Source organism: Orcinus orca, chromosome 15, assembly GCF_937001465.1.
Source record: "Orcinus orca chromosome 15, mOrcOrc1.1, whole genome shotgun sequence".
Taxonomy (NCBI): Eukaryota; Metazoa; Chordata; class Mammalia; order Artiodactyla; family Delphinidae; genus Orcinus; species Orcinus orca.
The window spans coordinates 67,031,886-67,048,465 of NC_064573.1; the positions used below are offsets into that span (position 1 = coordinate 67,031,886).

The 16,580-nt window shown below is 52.6% G+C and overlaps 1 protein-coding gene across 5 annotated transcripts in view; it reads left to right on the top strand.

Moving 5' to 3' along the window:
- ASCC2 (activating signal cointegrator 1 complex subunit 2) overlaps positions 1-14,205 on the top strand; it is a 41,534-nt gene extending 27,329 nt beyond the window's left edge. For all 5 annotated transcript variants that reach the window (XM_012538209.3, XM_033412900.2, XM_012538210.3 and 2 more), the window contains 6 exons: positions 505-624; positions 7,611-7,704; positions 7,790-7,920; positions 8,488-8,587; positions 9,818-9,897; positions 11,223-14,205. In XM_012538209.3, the coding sequence (XP_012393663.1) occupies positions 505-624; positions 7,611-7,704; positions 7,790-7,920; positions 8,488-8,587; positions 9,818-9,897; positions 11,223-11,394 (697 nt within the window). In that variant the 3' untranslated portion in view covers positions 11,395-14,205. The remainder of the gene's footprint in view (positions 1-504; positions 625-7,610; positions 7,705-7,789; positions 7,921-8,487; positions 8,588-9,817; positions 9,898-11,222) is intronic.
- Positions 14,206-16,580: the final 2,375 nt, after the last annotated feature.

Genomic DNA, 16,580 nt, shown 5'->3' on the forward strand with positions numbered 1-16,580 from the left:
AGTCCTAACCACTGGACTGCCAGGGAATTCCCCCATACGCACCTTTCCTGAGTTGGGCCCACTGCTTCCCTGAAGGCCCCAGGAGGCAGAAGGAATGAGTGCAGGAATGGGTGTTTCTTCCATGAATAAATGTTGTTTATTGAATGAATGAATGAAGTTAGCTCTGCCTTTGGACAAGCTCCTCAGCCTCCATGTGTCCATTTTACAGGTGAGGGCACTTGAGGCAAAAAGAACTTGAGTGACCTCTGACTATCTCATAGGGCTGTCGTGAGCAAAACCTGTGTGAATGGCATGCAGGACCAAGGGACACTTTGTATGAGGGGTGGCCGCCTACCCAGGCAGGGGCAGGATTGGACAGGATTGGGCAGGTTTTTAGGCTGTGTCCCAGGCGTGGCTGTTGAAGGGGGTGGAGTCTCTGACGGATAGGACATGATGGGGGGAGTGGGTGCAGGTAGGCATCCACTAGCAAGGACCCCTGAAATGGATTTCTGTGCTGCCCCCCAGACAGGTGAAGCCAGACCTGACTCCCCTGCTGGCATCTCGTCACAACATCTTCCAGAATGATGAGTTTGACGTGTTCAGCAGGGACTCAGTGGACCTGAGCCGGGTACACAAGGGCAGGAGGTGAGTTTGGTGGACCGTGGGGTTCCAGGGACCCCAACTCTGCAAGTGCAGAGAGAAAGCGAGAAACTCAGAGCCCCCATCTTGATGGAATTGGTCATGGAGCTTCAGCTCGGGGCTCCCCCGTACCTGGCACCCATGTGCTCCCAGCAGCCGAGCTCAGGGTCTCTAATGATCCCGCTTTAGGCTCCAACTCTGCACACAGAGTTAGTGAGTCCTCCTTTTTGACAGCAAAAGGCCAGCGGGACCAAAACCAGCCCCTCTTCCCTTCTTTCATCTTTGGAGGTGTCCACCACTGAATCCCTGGGTGGGAGAGCTGGGCAGTGCTTCCCAGCAGCTGCTCCTTGACCTGAATTTTTCCATCTGATGACAAAATGAGCAAATGAAGGACCTGTCCTGAGTGAGCGTTTCAGAAGTGAATGTATTCCATTTTAAGGCCTTTCCACTTATGTTTGATCTATGTCCTTCTTACTTTTTTGGCATTGAAAAGTCCATTCATGATTTATTCATTTATTCAACAAATATTTGCCTGATGCTTCTAGGCCCTGGATTTATTAGGTGCTGGGGATGTGGTGGGGAGTGAAACAGGCAGGGCCCCTGCCCACGTGGAGTTTGCACTAATCAGCTTGGCAAACAAGCAACATGAAATTGCAGATGAAAAAGATTCTCCAAGATGGAGGTGCACAGACTTCCAAGCCTCTAGTCGGGGCTTCAGTCCAGGCAGAAAGGCTCCTTGGAGAAAATTATGTGGGAATGACTGTGGAAGAATGAGGAAGGGTCAATTGTGCAAGGGGGGCAGGAGAAGCTTTCCAAGCAGAGTGAACAGCAGGGGTGGTGGCCCCGAGGACGTGGGAGCATGGTGAGGGTCGCCTGAGCCGGTACATTATATGTTTTGGAAAGATCACCTGGCTTTGGAATGGAGACCCCTTGGAGGGGCTGAGAGTCAGCAGCCACATGGCATGATGGAGAATGGCGGGATCAGACACCGTCAGCCCTGCACTAGACCCCCAGCGTTCTCCTGTATGGGGCTGCTTCACGGAATCCAGAAATCTAGGAACTGCTGGATGAGTCCAGCCCGCCCTCTCCCCCAACACATAGATGGAGGTGGTGAGGGTCAGAGAGGAGAGAGGACCTGCCCCGTTCTTGGGATAGGAGCCTCAGTGCCAGAAGCTCAAGCTGTTCCCCATTCCCGGGGCTGTCCAACGCTAGAAGCGTGGCTGATTGCTGGCCTGGGTACCCGGCACAGGGCAACTATAAAGCCATCTGGCTGGCTGGACAGGAAGCATTTGCAAACTGCTTAGTCACACACGTTGCAACATCCCCAGATCCCAAGCTGGCGATGTTTTCCTGTATCAGTGGCCACTGTTCCAGGCCAGAATGACCCAGCCATGGGGAGAGGGGCAGACGAGGAGGGCTGTACCCCTGCTCGAAGGAGCTCCCGGCTGCCTGGCAGAGAGACCAGGTAGCAAATGTTTACTGAGCTCGTTGTGCCGGGTAGCCCGGGCAGAGTCTCTGTTCATGTGTTCATTATTTATTTATTCATACAGAAAATATTTATTAAGTGATTCACTATCTCCAGATCCTGTGCTAGAGACACCAGGAGACAAGGTGAGCAAGGTGCCCAGGCCTCATTCTCAAAGGGCACAGAGACCCTGGGAAAGACTTAGGACATTAAACAGGCCGTGACAGAGTGGAGAGGTACCAGGATGGGGCACGGAGGGACCTCAGTGGGGACCCCTGTCCTGATGCGGGCAGGGCAGTGGGGCTTAGGGCCTTGGCCCTGCCTTCACGGAGCATGTGAGAAATTAAGTAGCACAAGGCAGATCTCCCTTGAGTTAAAATGTGTGTGTGTCATTAAGCCAGATACGATATACTCAGTGGCTCAAGTAATAAGGAAATCTGTCCCCTTGCGTGACAGGCAGTCACAGGGTAGGGAAGTCTAGGCTTGGTTGACCTGTGGTGCAGCCACATCATCAAGGGTGCATCTTGCTCCCTCAGGGCCACTGGGTAACTGCACCTGTTTCAGCTGTGACGTCCAGAAATGACACAGCCAAGAGGAAGTCTGGACGAGGTCTTTCTGCATCTCTCTTAGAGGCCAGGAGACCTTTCCCAGAACTCCCCAGATTCCCCTCACATCTCACTGAGGAACTAGGTCACAGGGCTAAGGTCCAGGGCTCCCGGAAAAGGGGGAAGGGGGAGGACCTGAGCAAAAAGAGGGTCTGATAGGAGTGGGGGTGAGGTAAAGGGGGGTTGTTGGGTAGATGCCAAGCATGTGTGCCACAGGTGTATAGTAGCTAAGGAAGGAGGCGGTGTGTGTAAGGTGGGGTCCCTTAACTCCTGTGGACTGGACAGTGGTGCCCTGGAAGATAATAAGTGTTCTCTCTCAAATTAGTTCTATTGCCAAAAATGTCTGTGCACCCTGTGTGCCTCCTGGAGAGTCACAGGGCACATTAGTACATTAAAGGCTCTGACAAGGCCTGTAGTGAAAGAAATAGGATTCCCTTTGCTGAGCTCAGCAGGTGCCAGGTCCACTTCTGCTCATTGTCTGATTTCATGCTGACATCATCCCTGGGAGGCAGAACTAAGTCTTGGCAAGGATAAGGGGCCAGCCTGTGATCACACCACACAGGAAGTAGCCAAGCAGACTTGAGTCAGGAGGCCTGTGTTATGGCCCTGGCTCTGTTGGTAGAAGATGTGTGACCTTGGGAAGGTTACATTGCCTCTCTGGATCTCCTGATTCCTCACCTGGAAAAGGGGGGCTTTATTGCCTCTGCAGGCCCTTTAGAGGTTCAAAAGTGGGTGTCACCCCACTAAGGGCCAGTTTGAGTTGGGCCTTGAAGGATAGGCTAGAGGAAACAAGGAGGGAAAAGGTGGCACGTTTCAGGAGAGCCCACATGTTCCCTGGGCTTGTAGGAGGCCACGCAAGCAACTTGTTCCAAATACGGTCTCCGAAGCTACTGCTGCTTGACTGATGTTCTGGCTCTCAGATGGATCCTTTTTTTTTAACATATTTATTGGAATATAATTGCTTTACAATGTTGTGTTAGTTGCTGCTGTATAACAAAGTGAATCAGCTCTATGTATACATATATCCCCATATCCCCATGCTCTTGCATCTCCCTTCCATCCTCCCTATCCCACCCCTCTAGGTGGTCACAAAGCACTGAGCTGATCTCCCCATGTGATACAGCTGCTTCCCACTAGCTATCTGTGTTACATTCAGTAGTGTATAGATGTCAGTGCTACTCTCTCACTTCGTCCCAGCTTACCCTTCCCCCTCCCCGTGTCCTCAAGTCCATTCTCTACATCTGCATCTTTATTCCTGTCCCCCTAGGTTCATCAGAACCATTTTTTTTTTTTTAGATTCCATGTACATGTGTTAGCATACAGTATTTGTTTTTCTCTTTCTGACTTACTTCACTCTGTGTGACAGACTCCAGGTCCATCCATCTCACTACAGATAACTCACTTTCATTTCTTTTTATGGCTGAGTAATATTCCATTGTATATATGTGCCACATCTTCTTTACCCATTCATCTGTCGATGGACACTTTGGTTGCTTCCATGTCCTGGGTATTGTAAATACAGCTGCAATGAATATTGTGGTACATGACTCTTTTTGAATTATGGTTTTCTCAGGGTATATGCCTAGTAGGGGGTTGCTGGGTCGTATGGTAGTTCTATTTTTAGGTTTTTTTTGGGTTTTTTTTGCGGTATGTGGGCCTCTCACTGCTGTGGCCTCTCTCGTCGCAGAGCACAGGCTCTGAATGTGCAGGTTCAGCGGCCATGGCTCACGGGCCCAGCCGCTTCACGGCATGTGGGATCCTCCCGGACTGGGGCACAAACCCGCGTCCCCTGCATCGGCAGGTGGACTCTCAACCACTGCGCCACCAGGGAAGCCCTATTTTTAGTTTTTTAAGGAACCTCCATACTCTTCTCCATAGTGGCTGTATCAATTTACATTCCCACCAACAGTTCAAGAGGGTTCCCTTTTCTCCACACCCTCTCCAGCATTTATTGTTTGTAGATTTTTTGATGATGGCCATTCTGACTGGTGTGAGGTGATACCTCATTGTGTTTTTGATTTGCATTTCTCTAATGATTAGTGTTGTTGAGCATCCTTTCATGTGTTTGTTGGCAATCTGTGTATCCTCTTTGGAGAAATGTCTGTTTAGATCTTCTGCCCATTTTTGGATTGGGTTGTTTGTTTTTTTTGATATTGGGCTGCATGAGTTGCTTGTATATTTTGGAGATTAATCCTATGTCAATTGCTTCGTTTGCAAATATTTTCTCCCATTCTGAGGGTCGTCTTTTCGTCTTGTTTATGGTTTCCTTTGCTGTGCAAAAGCTCTTAAGTTTCATTAGGTCCCATTTATTTATTTTTGTTTTTATTTCCATTTCTCTAGGAGGTGGATCAAAAAGGATCTTGCTGTGATTTATGTCAAAGAGTGTTCTTCCTGTGTTTTCCTCTAAGAGTTTTATAGTGTCTGGCATTACATTTAGGTCTTTAATCCATTTTGAGTTTATTTTTGTGTATGGTGTTAGGAAGTGTTCAAATTTCATTCTTTTACATGCAGCTGTCCAGTTTTCCCAGCACCACTTATTGAAGAGGCTGTCTTTTCTCCATTGTATATTCTTGCCTCCTTTATCAAAGATAAGGTGACCGTATGTGCGTGGGTTTATCTCTGGCCTTTCTGTCCTGTTCCATTGATCTATATTTCTGTTTTGGTGCCAGTACCATACTGTCTTGATTACTGTAACTTTGTAGTATAGTCTGAAGTCAGGAAGGCTGATTCCTCCTGCTCTGTTTTTCTTTCTCAAGTTTACTTTGGCTATTCGGGGTCAGATGGATATTTTCCTGGCTGGTTTTGCCCCTGATTTTCGTTTCCTTCTCTGGCTCCAAATGAGGTCATGGGGCCAAAGCCACACCTTCTTGGATGGGGTACCCAGGGCACCAGGCTCCTCTGTCCTTACCTGTGTCCTCTCCTAGGACCCAGCTGGGGCAGGTGCAGTTTGCCAGGCTTCTCTGTGGTCCTGCTGGGAGCAACAAAACCAGAGGGCGCACCGTGTGAAAGAACCTCCCTACTGCCGGGACTGGGGGCCAGGTAGACCAGGAGCTGTGAGATGTGGCAGAGAGAACAGTGACAGCTCTCATCCATCCTTGGTCCCCTGGCCCAGCTCAGGGCCTGGCGCCTAGCAGGCCCTCAGGAAACGTGTGTTGATTGAATGGGTGTGCTTCTGCCAGTGGCATCAACCACCTGAACATGCTTGGCCCCTTTCATTTCCTCTCTGCCTCTTTTCTCTCCAGCCCTCAATGTGGCAAAGAGAGCCAGGTAAGGGCCGAGGCCACAGTCACACGCCCCCTTTCCTGACATGAGCTGAAAGATTCCTGTGGACCAAGATTTTTCCCTGGTCCAGACAAACGTCTCTGCACCATAGAGCCTCCATTACCCCTTCTCCAGCGCCCCCGCTAGGCCCCCTGCACCCCAGTTCATTTCTCCTTTACTTGTGTTGCCAGGACATGCTTGCCTTCATCGAGCACACTTCTGCTCTTTGCCACTAGACTGAGCTCCTTAAGGGCAAATCCAGATCTTACGCTTTTCTGAATCTCTCCCTAACCCAGCTTTAGCACCCTGCCCAGCATATAGTAGGCCCTTTATAAAAACTGTTGAAGGAAGCAAATCCTAACCCGCCATGCTGGGGGCTGCAGTCCTGACCTGCACCAGGCTCCCAGGCCAGACTCAGGCGCCTGCCCCTCCCTGCACCAAAAGCCAGTTAATAGAAGATTTTTATGAATGCTACAGACTTTGTGTCTCTTCTTTTTTTTCCCCTTACCCTTGATACATTCCAGAGGCCCGATTTCACAGCTAAGCTGGATTTTCTTTCCTGGCATCTCATATTGATTTCCCCTGCAGGGCTAGAAACTACATTCCACAGGCCTATGTGTCTAACAAACCAGGTTTTTCTACAGATTTGCAAAACCCGGAGTCAAGAGGCCTGAGTCCCCACTATGGCTGTGCTACAGCTCACTGTGTTCCCAAACATGTCTCTCCCCTTCCTTCCCCTGCACCCGACTTTCCTCCCCTGTGATATGACAGGAGTTAAACTTTCAGACTTTTTCTTGCCATGCAATCTGACATGGAAGATTGAACTGCAGGACGGATGAGACCCTGTGCTAAAGCAGGGGTGAAAGTGAGAGACCGGGACCCCTCCTCGCCCTCACACCCTGAGGCCACCTAGGGCTCCCCTGAGCTCACTAAGAAAGCAACATGTGGCCTTGCTCTTTCTTCAGTTTGTGTTTGTTTTAAAAGATTTGGATAACCCCAGGCCCCTCCTTGGAGTAACCAGGCATTTGGCAGGGGGCTTACTAGCCCTCTCTCTGTGCATTTACGTGCGTAGATAGGTATGTGCCCACAGGAGGAGACAGTTGTTCTGGTTTGCTTTCTGCTTTTTATACAGATGGGATCATACTGTGCATTTTTCTCTGCTTGCTTTTCTCCTGGAGAATGTCTTAGATTTCTTTCTCCATCAGCACAAATAGATCACCGTCATTCTTGAGAGCTGCCGCCCAGCATTCTGTGGCACAGTGGGAGCACAGGTCCTTTGGCCGTTTCACCCGTGATGGACATGAGTTGCTCTCCGTCTTTCACTGTTAAAAATGATGCTGAAAAGAAAATCCCCAATCAGACCTCTGTGCGCACATGGCCAGTGTTGCTCCAGGGTGGACGCCTTGAAAGGGAGTCTCCCAGCTGAAGGGGGGGCATTTTTTCCACTTTAACAGCTGCTCCTGGGGTGCCCTCTAGAGTGGCTGGACCCAGTCACATGGGCACCAGCAGCGGTGAGCCCCACGCCCCCACCAGTGCTTGATCTCGGTTTGTGGCGGCCTGAGGCGGGAAGAAGTAAGCTGTGGAAGCTGCAGCCCCTTCCCATGCCTTCAAAGCCTAATGGTTTTCCTTTGTGTCTCCTTGCTGTTCCCTCTCGGTGCCAGGAAGGAGGAGAGCGCGCGGAGCCTGCTGAACGACAAGCGGGAGGTGGTAGCGCAGCGGCGGCGCTACGAGCAGTACAGCGTGGTGGCAGAGGAGGTAGGCGTCCCCAGGCCACCGGCCGTGCTGCGGGGGGAGACCGGCCAGCCCCGGGCCCCTCGGACCCACACTTCTGCCGTCTCAGGTGCCAGTGCAGCCAGGGGAGGACTCGCCTTACCGCAGTGACGACTACGAGGATGAGTATGATGACACATATGATGGCAACCAGGTGGGCGCCAACGACGCAGACTCTGACGATGAGCTCATCAGCCGCAGGTGAGGCTGTCAAATTCCAGGGGCAGAGTGGCCTCCCGCAGCCTCTTGTTTATACAGATGTGGGAGCCAGGGCCCAGGTCACGTGAGCAAGTCAGTGGCAGAACCAGGGCCCGAACCCAGGCCTCCTGACTCCTAGTCCAGTGCTCCCTCCACCCCAGCCACCCCCTTGGCCGGTTGGTCCAACCTACCCTGAGTGAGGCAGCATTTATTGGGTCTCATGCAGGAGTTTTACATTTTTCTTCCTAATTGCAGAAAACTTTTCCCAATGGGATCTTATGGAGATTCCCCAATTCCCCGGTGAAAGCAGAGCTGCCCTGACTAGAGAGAACTGGAGACCCCCACAGCCCCAGCTCAGGCTCCCCAAAGCCCCCACGTCAGACCCTGGTACCCACACAGAATCCAGGGGCTGGAGCAAAGCTGGCTTCAAAAGCACTTTGGTTTTTCCCGGCCTCCTGAGCCCTTCCCCGTCCTGGCAGCCCCTCTCACCCAGTGGGGTTCCCTCCTCCCTGTGGCTCACTCTCCAGGTTTAGTCTAGTCTTTGATCTCACTTTCTCTCTAAACCCTCAGGCCCTTCACCATCCCTCAGGTGCTGAGAACCAAAGTGCCCAGAGAAGGGCAGGAGGACGAGGAGGAGGAGGAGGAGGAGGCTGAGGACGAGGCCCCCAAGGTACCTCCTTGGCAGGTGGCAGGTGAAGGGGAGAGTACACTTCTGAGAGGTGAATCGGGATCTGTGCCCCCCTTCTCTGAACCTGGCCTTGAGGCGGCTCCAGCATTACTGCCCGGGAGGGTGGGGGTCCCTCTGAGTCCGGGATGTCTGCTTGGAGAGCTGCTAGCTTAGAACCCGCCTCTGCTGCCCAGTGAGGGCCCAGGGGATGGATCAGAGGCCGGGCCTTCGAGCTGCTGGGTTAATTAGGCCTGGGGCCCAGGAGAGGGACAGCTGTGGGCCTCTGTGCCCAGGTTGGCAATTCTTGAAATCAGAGAGGCGTTAGAGCCCAAGGGCCCTTTGGAGGTCATCTGGGACGATGGGTTTGAAAATTCAGTTTTTTAGCCGCTAAACTTTTTCTTCAAGTGAAATCTTAACTAGAGCCTCATATAAAATAGATAAGAGCAGCGCTGCTCAGGTTGAATGGGGCAGCAGCCTGGGACCCCTGGATCCCCCCCCAGTGTCCTCCCACCAGGGTGACAAATTCAGACATGTCCGGGGCCAGGCCACCAATGTAAATGAGTAGCGGGGCCTGATGGAAACTGAGGTTGGGGGACACACATGCCCTGCCCAGGGGCTCCTCAGCACTGTGGAGGCCCGGACCCTCCAGGGCTTTCCCTTCTTCCAGGCAAGGGATCAGCCTGGATTTTTATGTCAAATCCTGAAGTTTTCAAAAGTTACTAATTCCCCTTGTTTTGTTGTTGTTTTTGTGAAACAGCCCGGGCCCCCAAAGCCTGTCTGTGGTCCTTGGGTCCCGCTTTCTCCCGCTAGTCCAGTCTCTCCCCACCTTGGCACAGGGCGGGCGCTCCCACAGCCCATTGCTTGTGGCGCCAGCGGGGAGAGGAGTCAGCTTCCAGAGCGCTCTCTTGGGTTTCCAGGCCCCGTGTGGTCTCTCATGGCGGCCATCCTGGCCTTCCCCCATTGCTCCCACCTGTCATCATCACGCTCCTGCTATGATGGAGCCATCTTTAGCTGCCTCTCTTCTGGAAATTGGTGGGAGGGTCAGAGGAGGGGCTTCTGGTGGAAACCTTGGACCATAGCAAGCCAGCTGCATTCTGGGGCATTGCCCAGCCGCACTGTGGCTTAGCCCCACTCCTGGCATGGGGGTGTCACCAGGATTGGGCCAGGTGCAGCCTCACCTCAGCTTAGGGAAATGGAGCAGCTCATGATTCTTTTCTCCCCTCCCCTCCACAGCCTGACCATTTTGTGCAGGACCCTGCAGTGCTGCGGGAAAAAGCAGAAGCCAGGCGCATGGCCTTCCTGGCCAGGAAGGGGTGAGCATTTAAGACGCTGTGTTGGTGGGAGGGGGAAGCCCAGCCAACCACACAGGAAGCCCACACACAAACCCCAAGTGTTTTACATGTGTTAATTTAGTTCTGGCAACAGACCTATGAAGTAGCTACTATTACCATTATCCTCGTTTTACAGATGAGGAAACTGAGGCCCAGACATGTTAAGTAACCCGCCAAAGGTCACACAGCTAGTAGGTGGCAGAGCAGAGATTGAGTCCAGGTGGCCTATCTCTGGGGTCCACACTTGTAACCATTACGTGATAGACACTACAAGGGGTTTATCACCCAGTGTGGGAGCATGATGTGTCCACGGCTCGCTGGTGTCAGGCAGAGTGTAAAATCTGGGAGAGCCCAGATAGACAGACAGGCACATATCCTTTATGGCCGAGAGAGGCATGTTAGGGACGGGGCATGTGAGCTGGGCCCTTAAAGGTGGAAAGTGTGCAAAGGAGTTTTTCATGTGAGGGGAAAAAGGCAAGAAAGCTCAGGGTGGTCAGGGAGGGGGGCCTTCGGAGGGGAGCTGGGAACAGGTAACTAGAGACTCCTCTAATTCACCCCGTTGTCTTCCTGGGGGTGGGGTGCAGTCCAGAGGGGCCAAGGACCTGCCCCAGGTCCCTCTTCCACTTAAAGCCAAGCCAGGGGTTTCAAGCCCAGTCCCCCATCCTGGCCCTGGGACTCCCACAGCCCTGCGCACTGGGTGCAGGGGGCCTAACCAAGTGGGGAAGACATTGGATCTCATTCTGAAGGCAGCCGGGAGCCACAGAAGGTCGTTGAGCAGAGAGCAGAGTGACTCTGACCTCTGATCCATCACAGCCCCCTGAGCACAGAGCTCTGGGTAAACCCAGCAGCTGATGTGGTCTGAAGAGGCCCAAGGTCATATCTGAGTGTACTTGGTCTTGGGAGGCCACCAAGCAAGGCCCTGGGGTGTAGAACTGGAGTCCTACCTCATCTGTATCACGTGGCCCTGGGTGGAGAAGAGAGGGGCCCATCCCCAGGCCCTCGTCCTCTCTGCACTGTGGGCTGCGTTCAGCCCACTAGCTGGTCCACCCTCAGATCTTAGCCAGAGGCCCATCGGGAGGCAGGGCTCAGAGGAGAGTAAACAGAGGGCACGGCGCTGGCTGGAGCCCCCACAGCCCTGCCCCTGCCGGGCTCCATTTCTCCTCCCCCTGGAAGCTGGGACGGGGGTATCCTGGCCCAAGCTTTGGGTCCTCTCCCAGGGACCTCCGAGGAAGGCAAAGGGCTCTTCCCATCAGGGCCTCCTCCTTCGGCTGATGGGTTCTTATGGGGGTGGGTTGTTCCTCCCTCAGGTACCGGCATGACAGCTCGATGGCAGTGGCTGGCAGCCCCCGGGGCCACGGGCAGAGCCGAGAGACAACACAGGAACGCAGGAAGAAGGAATCCAGCAAGGCCACACGAGCCAACCACAACCGGAGAACCATGACTGACCGCAAAAGAAGCAAAGGCATGATTCCATCCTGAGGCCGCTGCAACAGGGCCAGCTGGACCTGCCAGGCTGAGGTACCATAGCCTGGGGCCTCCTCGCCAGTTGGCCCCCTGCCAGGCCCCAAGTTCAAGTCCACCCCTCGACAGCCTCAGCTTCGCAGCCCCTGAGAAGGCTGCCTCGTTGTCTGCCAGCCAGCCATGAGCGCCATCCTGCAGAACACACAGTGCCTTATCCACAGCAGAGGAACTGAGCGGCCAGCGCACAGGTGCAAGGGACGGGGTTGGAGCCCCAAGGCCAGCCCCCAAACCTCGTGCAGCCGGATACCATGTCCCTTTCTCCCTGGACGGCAGGAAACCTGTGTATTCAAAAACAAAAAAAAAAACACAAAAAAAGCCCTGCGAATAAAGTTTTGACCCTTTCAAGAAATGATCCGTGCCGGGCCTGTGACCCACTCCCCCTGTGTCCCAGTGCTTCGATGATAGCCACCGTCAGGAGAGGAAGGCGGCAGGGCGGTGCTCTTTTCATCAGCCTTTCATGCTTGCCTCTTATTTTCACCCCTCCTGATCTCGCTCTGCCTCACTGTGTAGCCCAGAGAACATCACTCCCTTCTCTGAGCCTCCGGTCCCTGCCTGCAGAAGCAGGGGCTGAGTGTGTGAGGCCCTGCAGTCCTTTCTGTGAGCTCGTTCAGTCCCCATGACTGCCACCCTAGGAGGTAGGTAGGTACGATTTTCAGCCCCATAGTACAGATGAAGGAGGCCAGGCACTGAGAACAGCAGGTGGCTGTCCGCCCACAGCTAGGAGGTGGGAGAACAGGGATTGGACACCCAGTCTGACCCCTGGCCTTTTCAGGGTCCTGGGCCCCCACGGGTGGTGTCATCTCCATCTCATAGCTGCCCAAGGATGGTTGGCCAGTGGCCGAGCCAAAACCAGAACTCAGTGCCTCCTGGTTGCACAGACGTTCCATTAAATCCTCCAAAATCAAGGGGTCGGAGACAGGAAGAAACAAGTGACGATGTCACTACCAAGTCCTGTTGAAGCGAGTGGGACTTGGGCCTTGTTCCTCAAAGCCCCCTCCCAGGCATGGCCAACCAGCTCCTAGCATGGCTGCAGCTGCCAGACGTCCCGATTCTTGGGCCACCCAGAATGTGGCTGATCGGTGGCAGATCAGCAGCAGGGCATTTGCTGGGCTGACCCCCCGCCAGCCTGGCCCGGAGTCCATCACTGGAAGCCAGGGCCCCTGCCCAGCTGGACCTTGACAAATCACCCTAGATGCTAGTGCAATTTATTTGCACGTGGTTAGGATGAGCGTCTGAAGCAGCGAGGCAGACAGGCACTTGATGAATTGGTTTTGTTAGGTCAGCCTGCACAAGTGGAAATCAATAGCAATTCCTCTGTCGCGCCAGTTCTCTTGGTGTGTTTGAGATGCAGAGTAGATATGGGGGTGGTGTCCTCCCCTCGCGCTGTCAAATTAGCTGAGATCAGGCCCAGGGACAGCCGTCTTGACAGGCAGCAGGAAGACTCTGTTTCCTCCTGGAGGCATTTGCCAGGGACCCAGCTCAGTGGCAGGCCCATTTTTTTTCTCTCTCTGAGCTGCTCAAGCCCAGCCCTTGGCCCTGGAGCGAAGTAAGGTGGGTTGCAGGGGGCTCCTTCGCCTTACCTGCCTTACCTGTTACTGTTTATACAGCCCCTCATACCTTCACTTGTCATCTGTACCTCCTGACCACCTGGAGTTCAGGCTTCACGTTAGCGTCCTGGTTTAAACGATTTGAGAAGACGGGGGATTTTTGAAAATTTCCAGAATGTAGTGCCAGGTCCAACTTAATCTCCCTTGAAGAATCACCTCAAGGTGATTTTCCATTTCAGATCATGAGGGCATCCTTTCGGGCTTGCTTTGGAAACAGCTCAGGGGTCATCCAGAATAGTGCTGGCAGACGTACCCCTTCACCTCTTGGGGCCTCGGTTTTCCTACATATAAAGTGGGTACATTGGACCAGATGAATGGTTTCCATTTGGTGCCAATTAGATCCACCGAGGAGGCCCCAGGGTTTAAGATGGGCAGCACTATAAGTGAAGTGGGGTGGAGGCTCTGAACCCTGCCCACTCACTCACTGGGCCCTACCACCCCCATGACTGCTCCTAAGCAGGAATTTTCTAAGTGCCTTCTCTGTACCCTGGCAGAGAACATGACTATCACAGGCATTTCCCAGGAAGCTTTTAAGACCTTGTGCCTCCAAGAGGACTTAAGATTTGAGTGTCTTCGTCTCCAGTCCATGATTGGCAATGACGGTGGACGTGTCAGTTTGAACAGTGCACCTGTGCCTCTGTGAGGTGGGTGGGCAGAGCCATTCAAAGGGGCCCCGGCAGCCCAGGGAGGGCAAGTAACATGCCCGGAGCCCATGGATACAGATCCTTTCTGAGTGGCCCTCTGAGATGGCTAGGTGCAGTTTGGAAGAGTAAATACTTGGCAAGAAACTGCCTGTCCCAGCCACACCAGAAGCTTGGGTTAAATAATACAGGGAGAGAAACAAACAAACAAAAATAAAAGTTAAACCCACCAAAAATGCAGGGGGGTGTTGTGTAGCCCTTTAACATGATGTCAATGAATACTTGGTAGCAACATGAGAAACTAAATATTCAAGAATTTTTTTTTTAAATTTAAGAATAAATGTGAAAGCAGAATCCATGGTAATGCACCATGATTGTGAAAATGTTAGAAAAAATTTTTTTTTGCATTTTTCCAAGTCTGGAAGGGATTGTGTGTAACTGAAAATGATGATAAGAGCATGGACGACAATGGTGGTGAGACCACAATTATTTGTAATTAGAATAAAAAGCACTTAACTGTGGCCAGAGTTTCTGCCTGGCTCATTCCTTGTATTATCTTGTTTAATCCTCACACAGGTACAGATGAGAAGACCCGAGGTACAGAGAGGGTAGGTGGCCTGTCCAAGGTCACACATTTAGCAAGTGATTGAGGGAGGATTTGGTCTCAGGATGTCTCCTAAAGCCGACTCTGAACCCCAAGCCACCTACCATTCATTTCCCCCACACCCGCATCCTTTTTTTTTTTTGCGGTACGTGGGCCTCTCACCGTTGTGGCCTCTCCCGTTGTGGAGCACAGGCTCCGGACGCACAGGCTCAGCGGCCATGGCTCACGGGCCCAGCCGCTCCGCAGCATGTGGGATCTTCCCAGACCGGGGCACGAACCCGTGTCCCCTGCATCGGCAGGCGGACTCTCAACCACTGCGCTACCAGGGAAGCCCCCGCATCCTGTTCTTAAAAAGAAAGAAAAATACAAGTAGTAACTGCAGAACAAGAGGATGGGAAATGCCATTTCAGCAGACCAAGCTGATGGGACTCTGATTACATGTATGTTGGACTGTTTGATATTGTCCCCCAGATCTCAGATGCTCTGAGTTCCATTTTTAAACTTTCTATTTCCAAATTCATGTATCCTTTCCTCTGTGTGTCCAGTCTGCCATTAAGCCCACTGAATGATTCTTCATTTTTGTGTCCAGTCTCTCTAGGGCTGGAGGCTAAGATGGGGCTAGCAGAGGCTGGGGAGCACTGAGACCTGGGAGGGGGCCAGGAGGTGGGAAAGTCAAGAGATCCAGGGTGAATGTGGAAGGGGGGTGCAGAGAAGAGGGAATGCAGTGTTAGGCTGCAGTTTAGAGGTCAAGCAGGCTAAGAATGGGGCTCACTGCACAGCTTTGCCAGGAAGTCGTGGGGAGATAGCCAGTGGGAAGAATGGGAAATGAGGAAGAGGAGGCAGGAGAGTGGGCCCACCTAAGGAGGAACTTGGCATCAAAGAGAAGGAAGAGGGGGCTCAGAGGTGAGGAGGGAGTGTTGGCATCCAGAGCATGTTTATGGGATCTTCAGAAGGAACTGGGGAGGTGCCTAGGGGACCCACCTTGGGGACGCTAGTCCCCAGGGAGGGGAAGGGTGGAGCCAGAGCCCCCGTGGAGCTCTCAGATCAGCCCAGTAGAGCAAGGGGCAGCCTGGCATCAGCTCTTACCTAGATCTCTGTGCCGGGGCAGCAGGGAGGGGTCTTGACCTCAGTCAGAAGCTATTGCAATTCTGCAGGCTGAACCGAGATGAAAGATTCAGTCTAAAGGTTACCATCTCCAGTCCTGTGTGTGTGTGTGATGAGGGGTGGAGGGATTGTAATATGAGCATTAAATTCCAACTTCACATCATACTAGAAATTCTCTTCCAACAATCGATAATCACCAAGAGCATTTTACACAGACTGGCAGAACTGGAGAGCCTTAAAGGGCATTTAGTCCAGAGTTCTTCAACCTATTTAAAACCCCTAACCTGCCCCAATCTCAGGCCCTGGGATTTTGGATTCCACCTCCTCCCCAGGGGATGGGGAAGTTTGCCCTGCTTAAGAATTCACTGGGCTCCTGGGGGTCTCTCCCAGCCCTGGAGGTGGTGTGGAGCTTCACTTGCTTTGGTCTGAATTACAAAAACAACGGGTCCTTAATTCTAGTTCTCCACGTATGAAATTATGACATTGAATATGCTCTGTCTGGCTGCGTGAGCCCACCCTCAGCAACCTGACATGTCCCTTAAGTGCTCTGCCATCCCAAGGGGGTAATTATGGTTTTCTCCTCTTTAAAGTGGTTTTCATAGAAGATCCTGGCAGAAAAAGAGCCTCCAGCAGGATGAGCACCAATCATTCCTGTACACTTAGGAATTTTATTTACAGAGATTACACGCAGGCACCCACCCTGTCTCCCATCTCATGTTCTGATCTACTTAGCATTCTTTCACATGCACGTTCCCAGGCCTCACGTGTCCATCCTTTTTATTTTTAATTTGCTCATAAAGGTGGCCAGGAGTGGTGAAAAAAAGCACTGGATGGAGGGTGAGGAGGCTGGGGCCCAGGTTCTAGACTTCAATAAGCTGTGTGACCTTATGTCAGTCACTCGGACTCTCTGGGCCTTGATTTCTTCTTGTGCGAAACAGGGATGATCATTCTCTAAGCCCTCTTGCCTCGTGGGGACCAGTAACTGTGAGGGTCAGATGAGGTCACAACTGGGGGACACTCTGACAGCAGTGAACTTGTTCAGTCGGGAAAGAAGAAAACTGGTGGGCAGCCCTCTCCACTCTGCATTTGTCCAGCCCTGCATTACTCTGCTCTCTTTTAATCACCTTGCCGCAAACCTCTTTGCACAAATCACCTGTTATTTCCAGGGGAGGCACATTTCTAAACGTG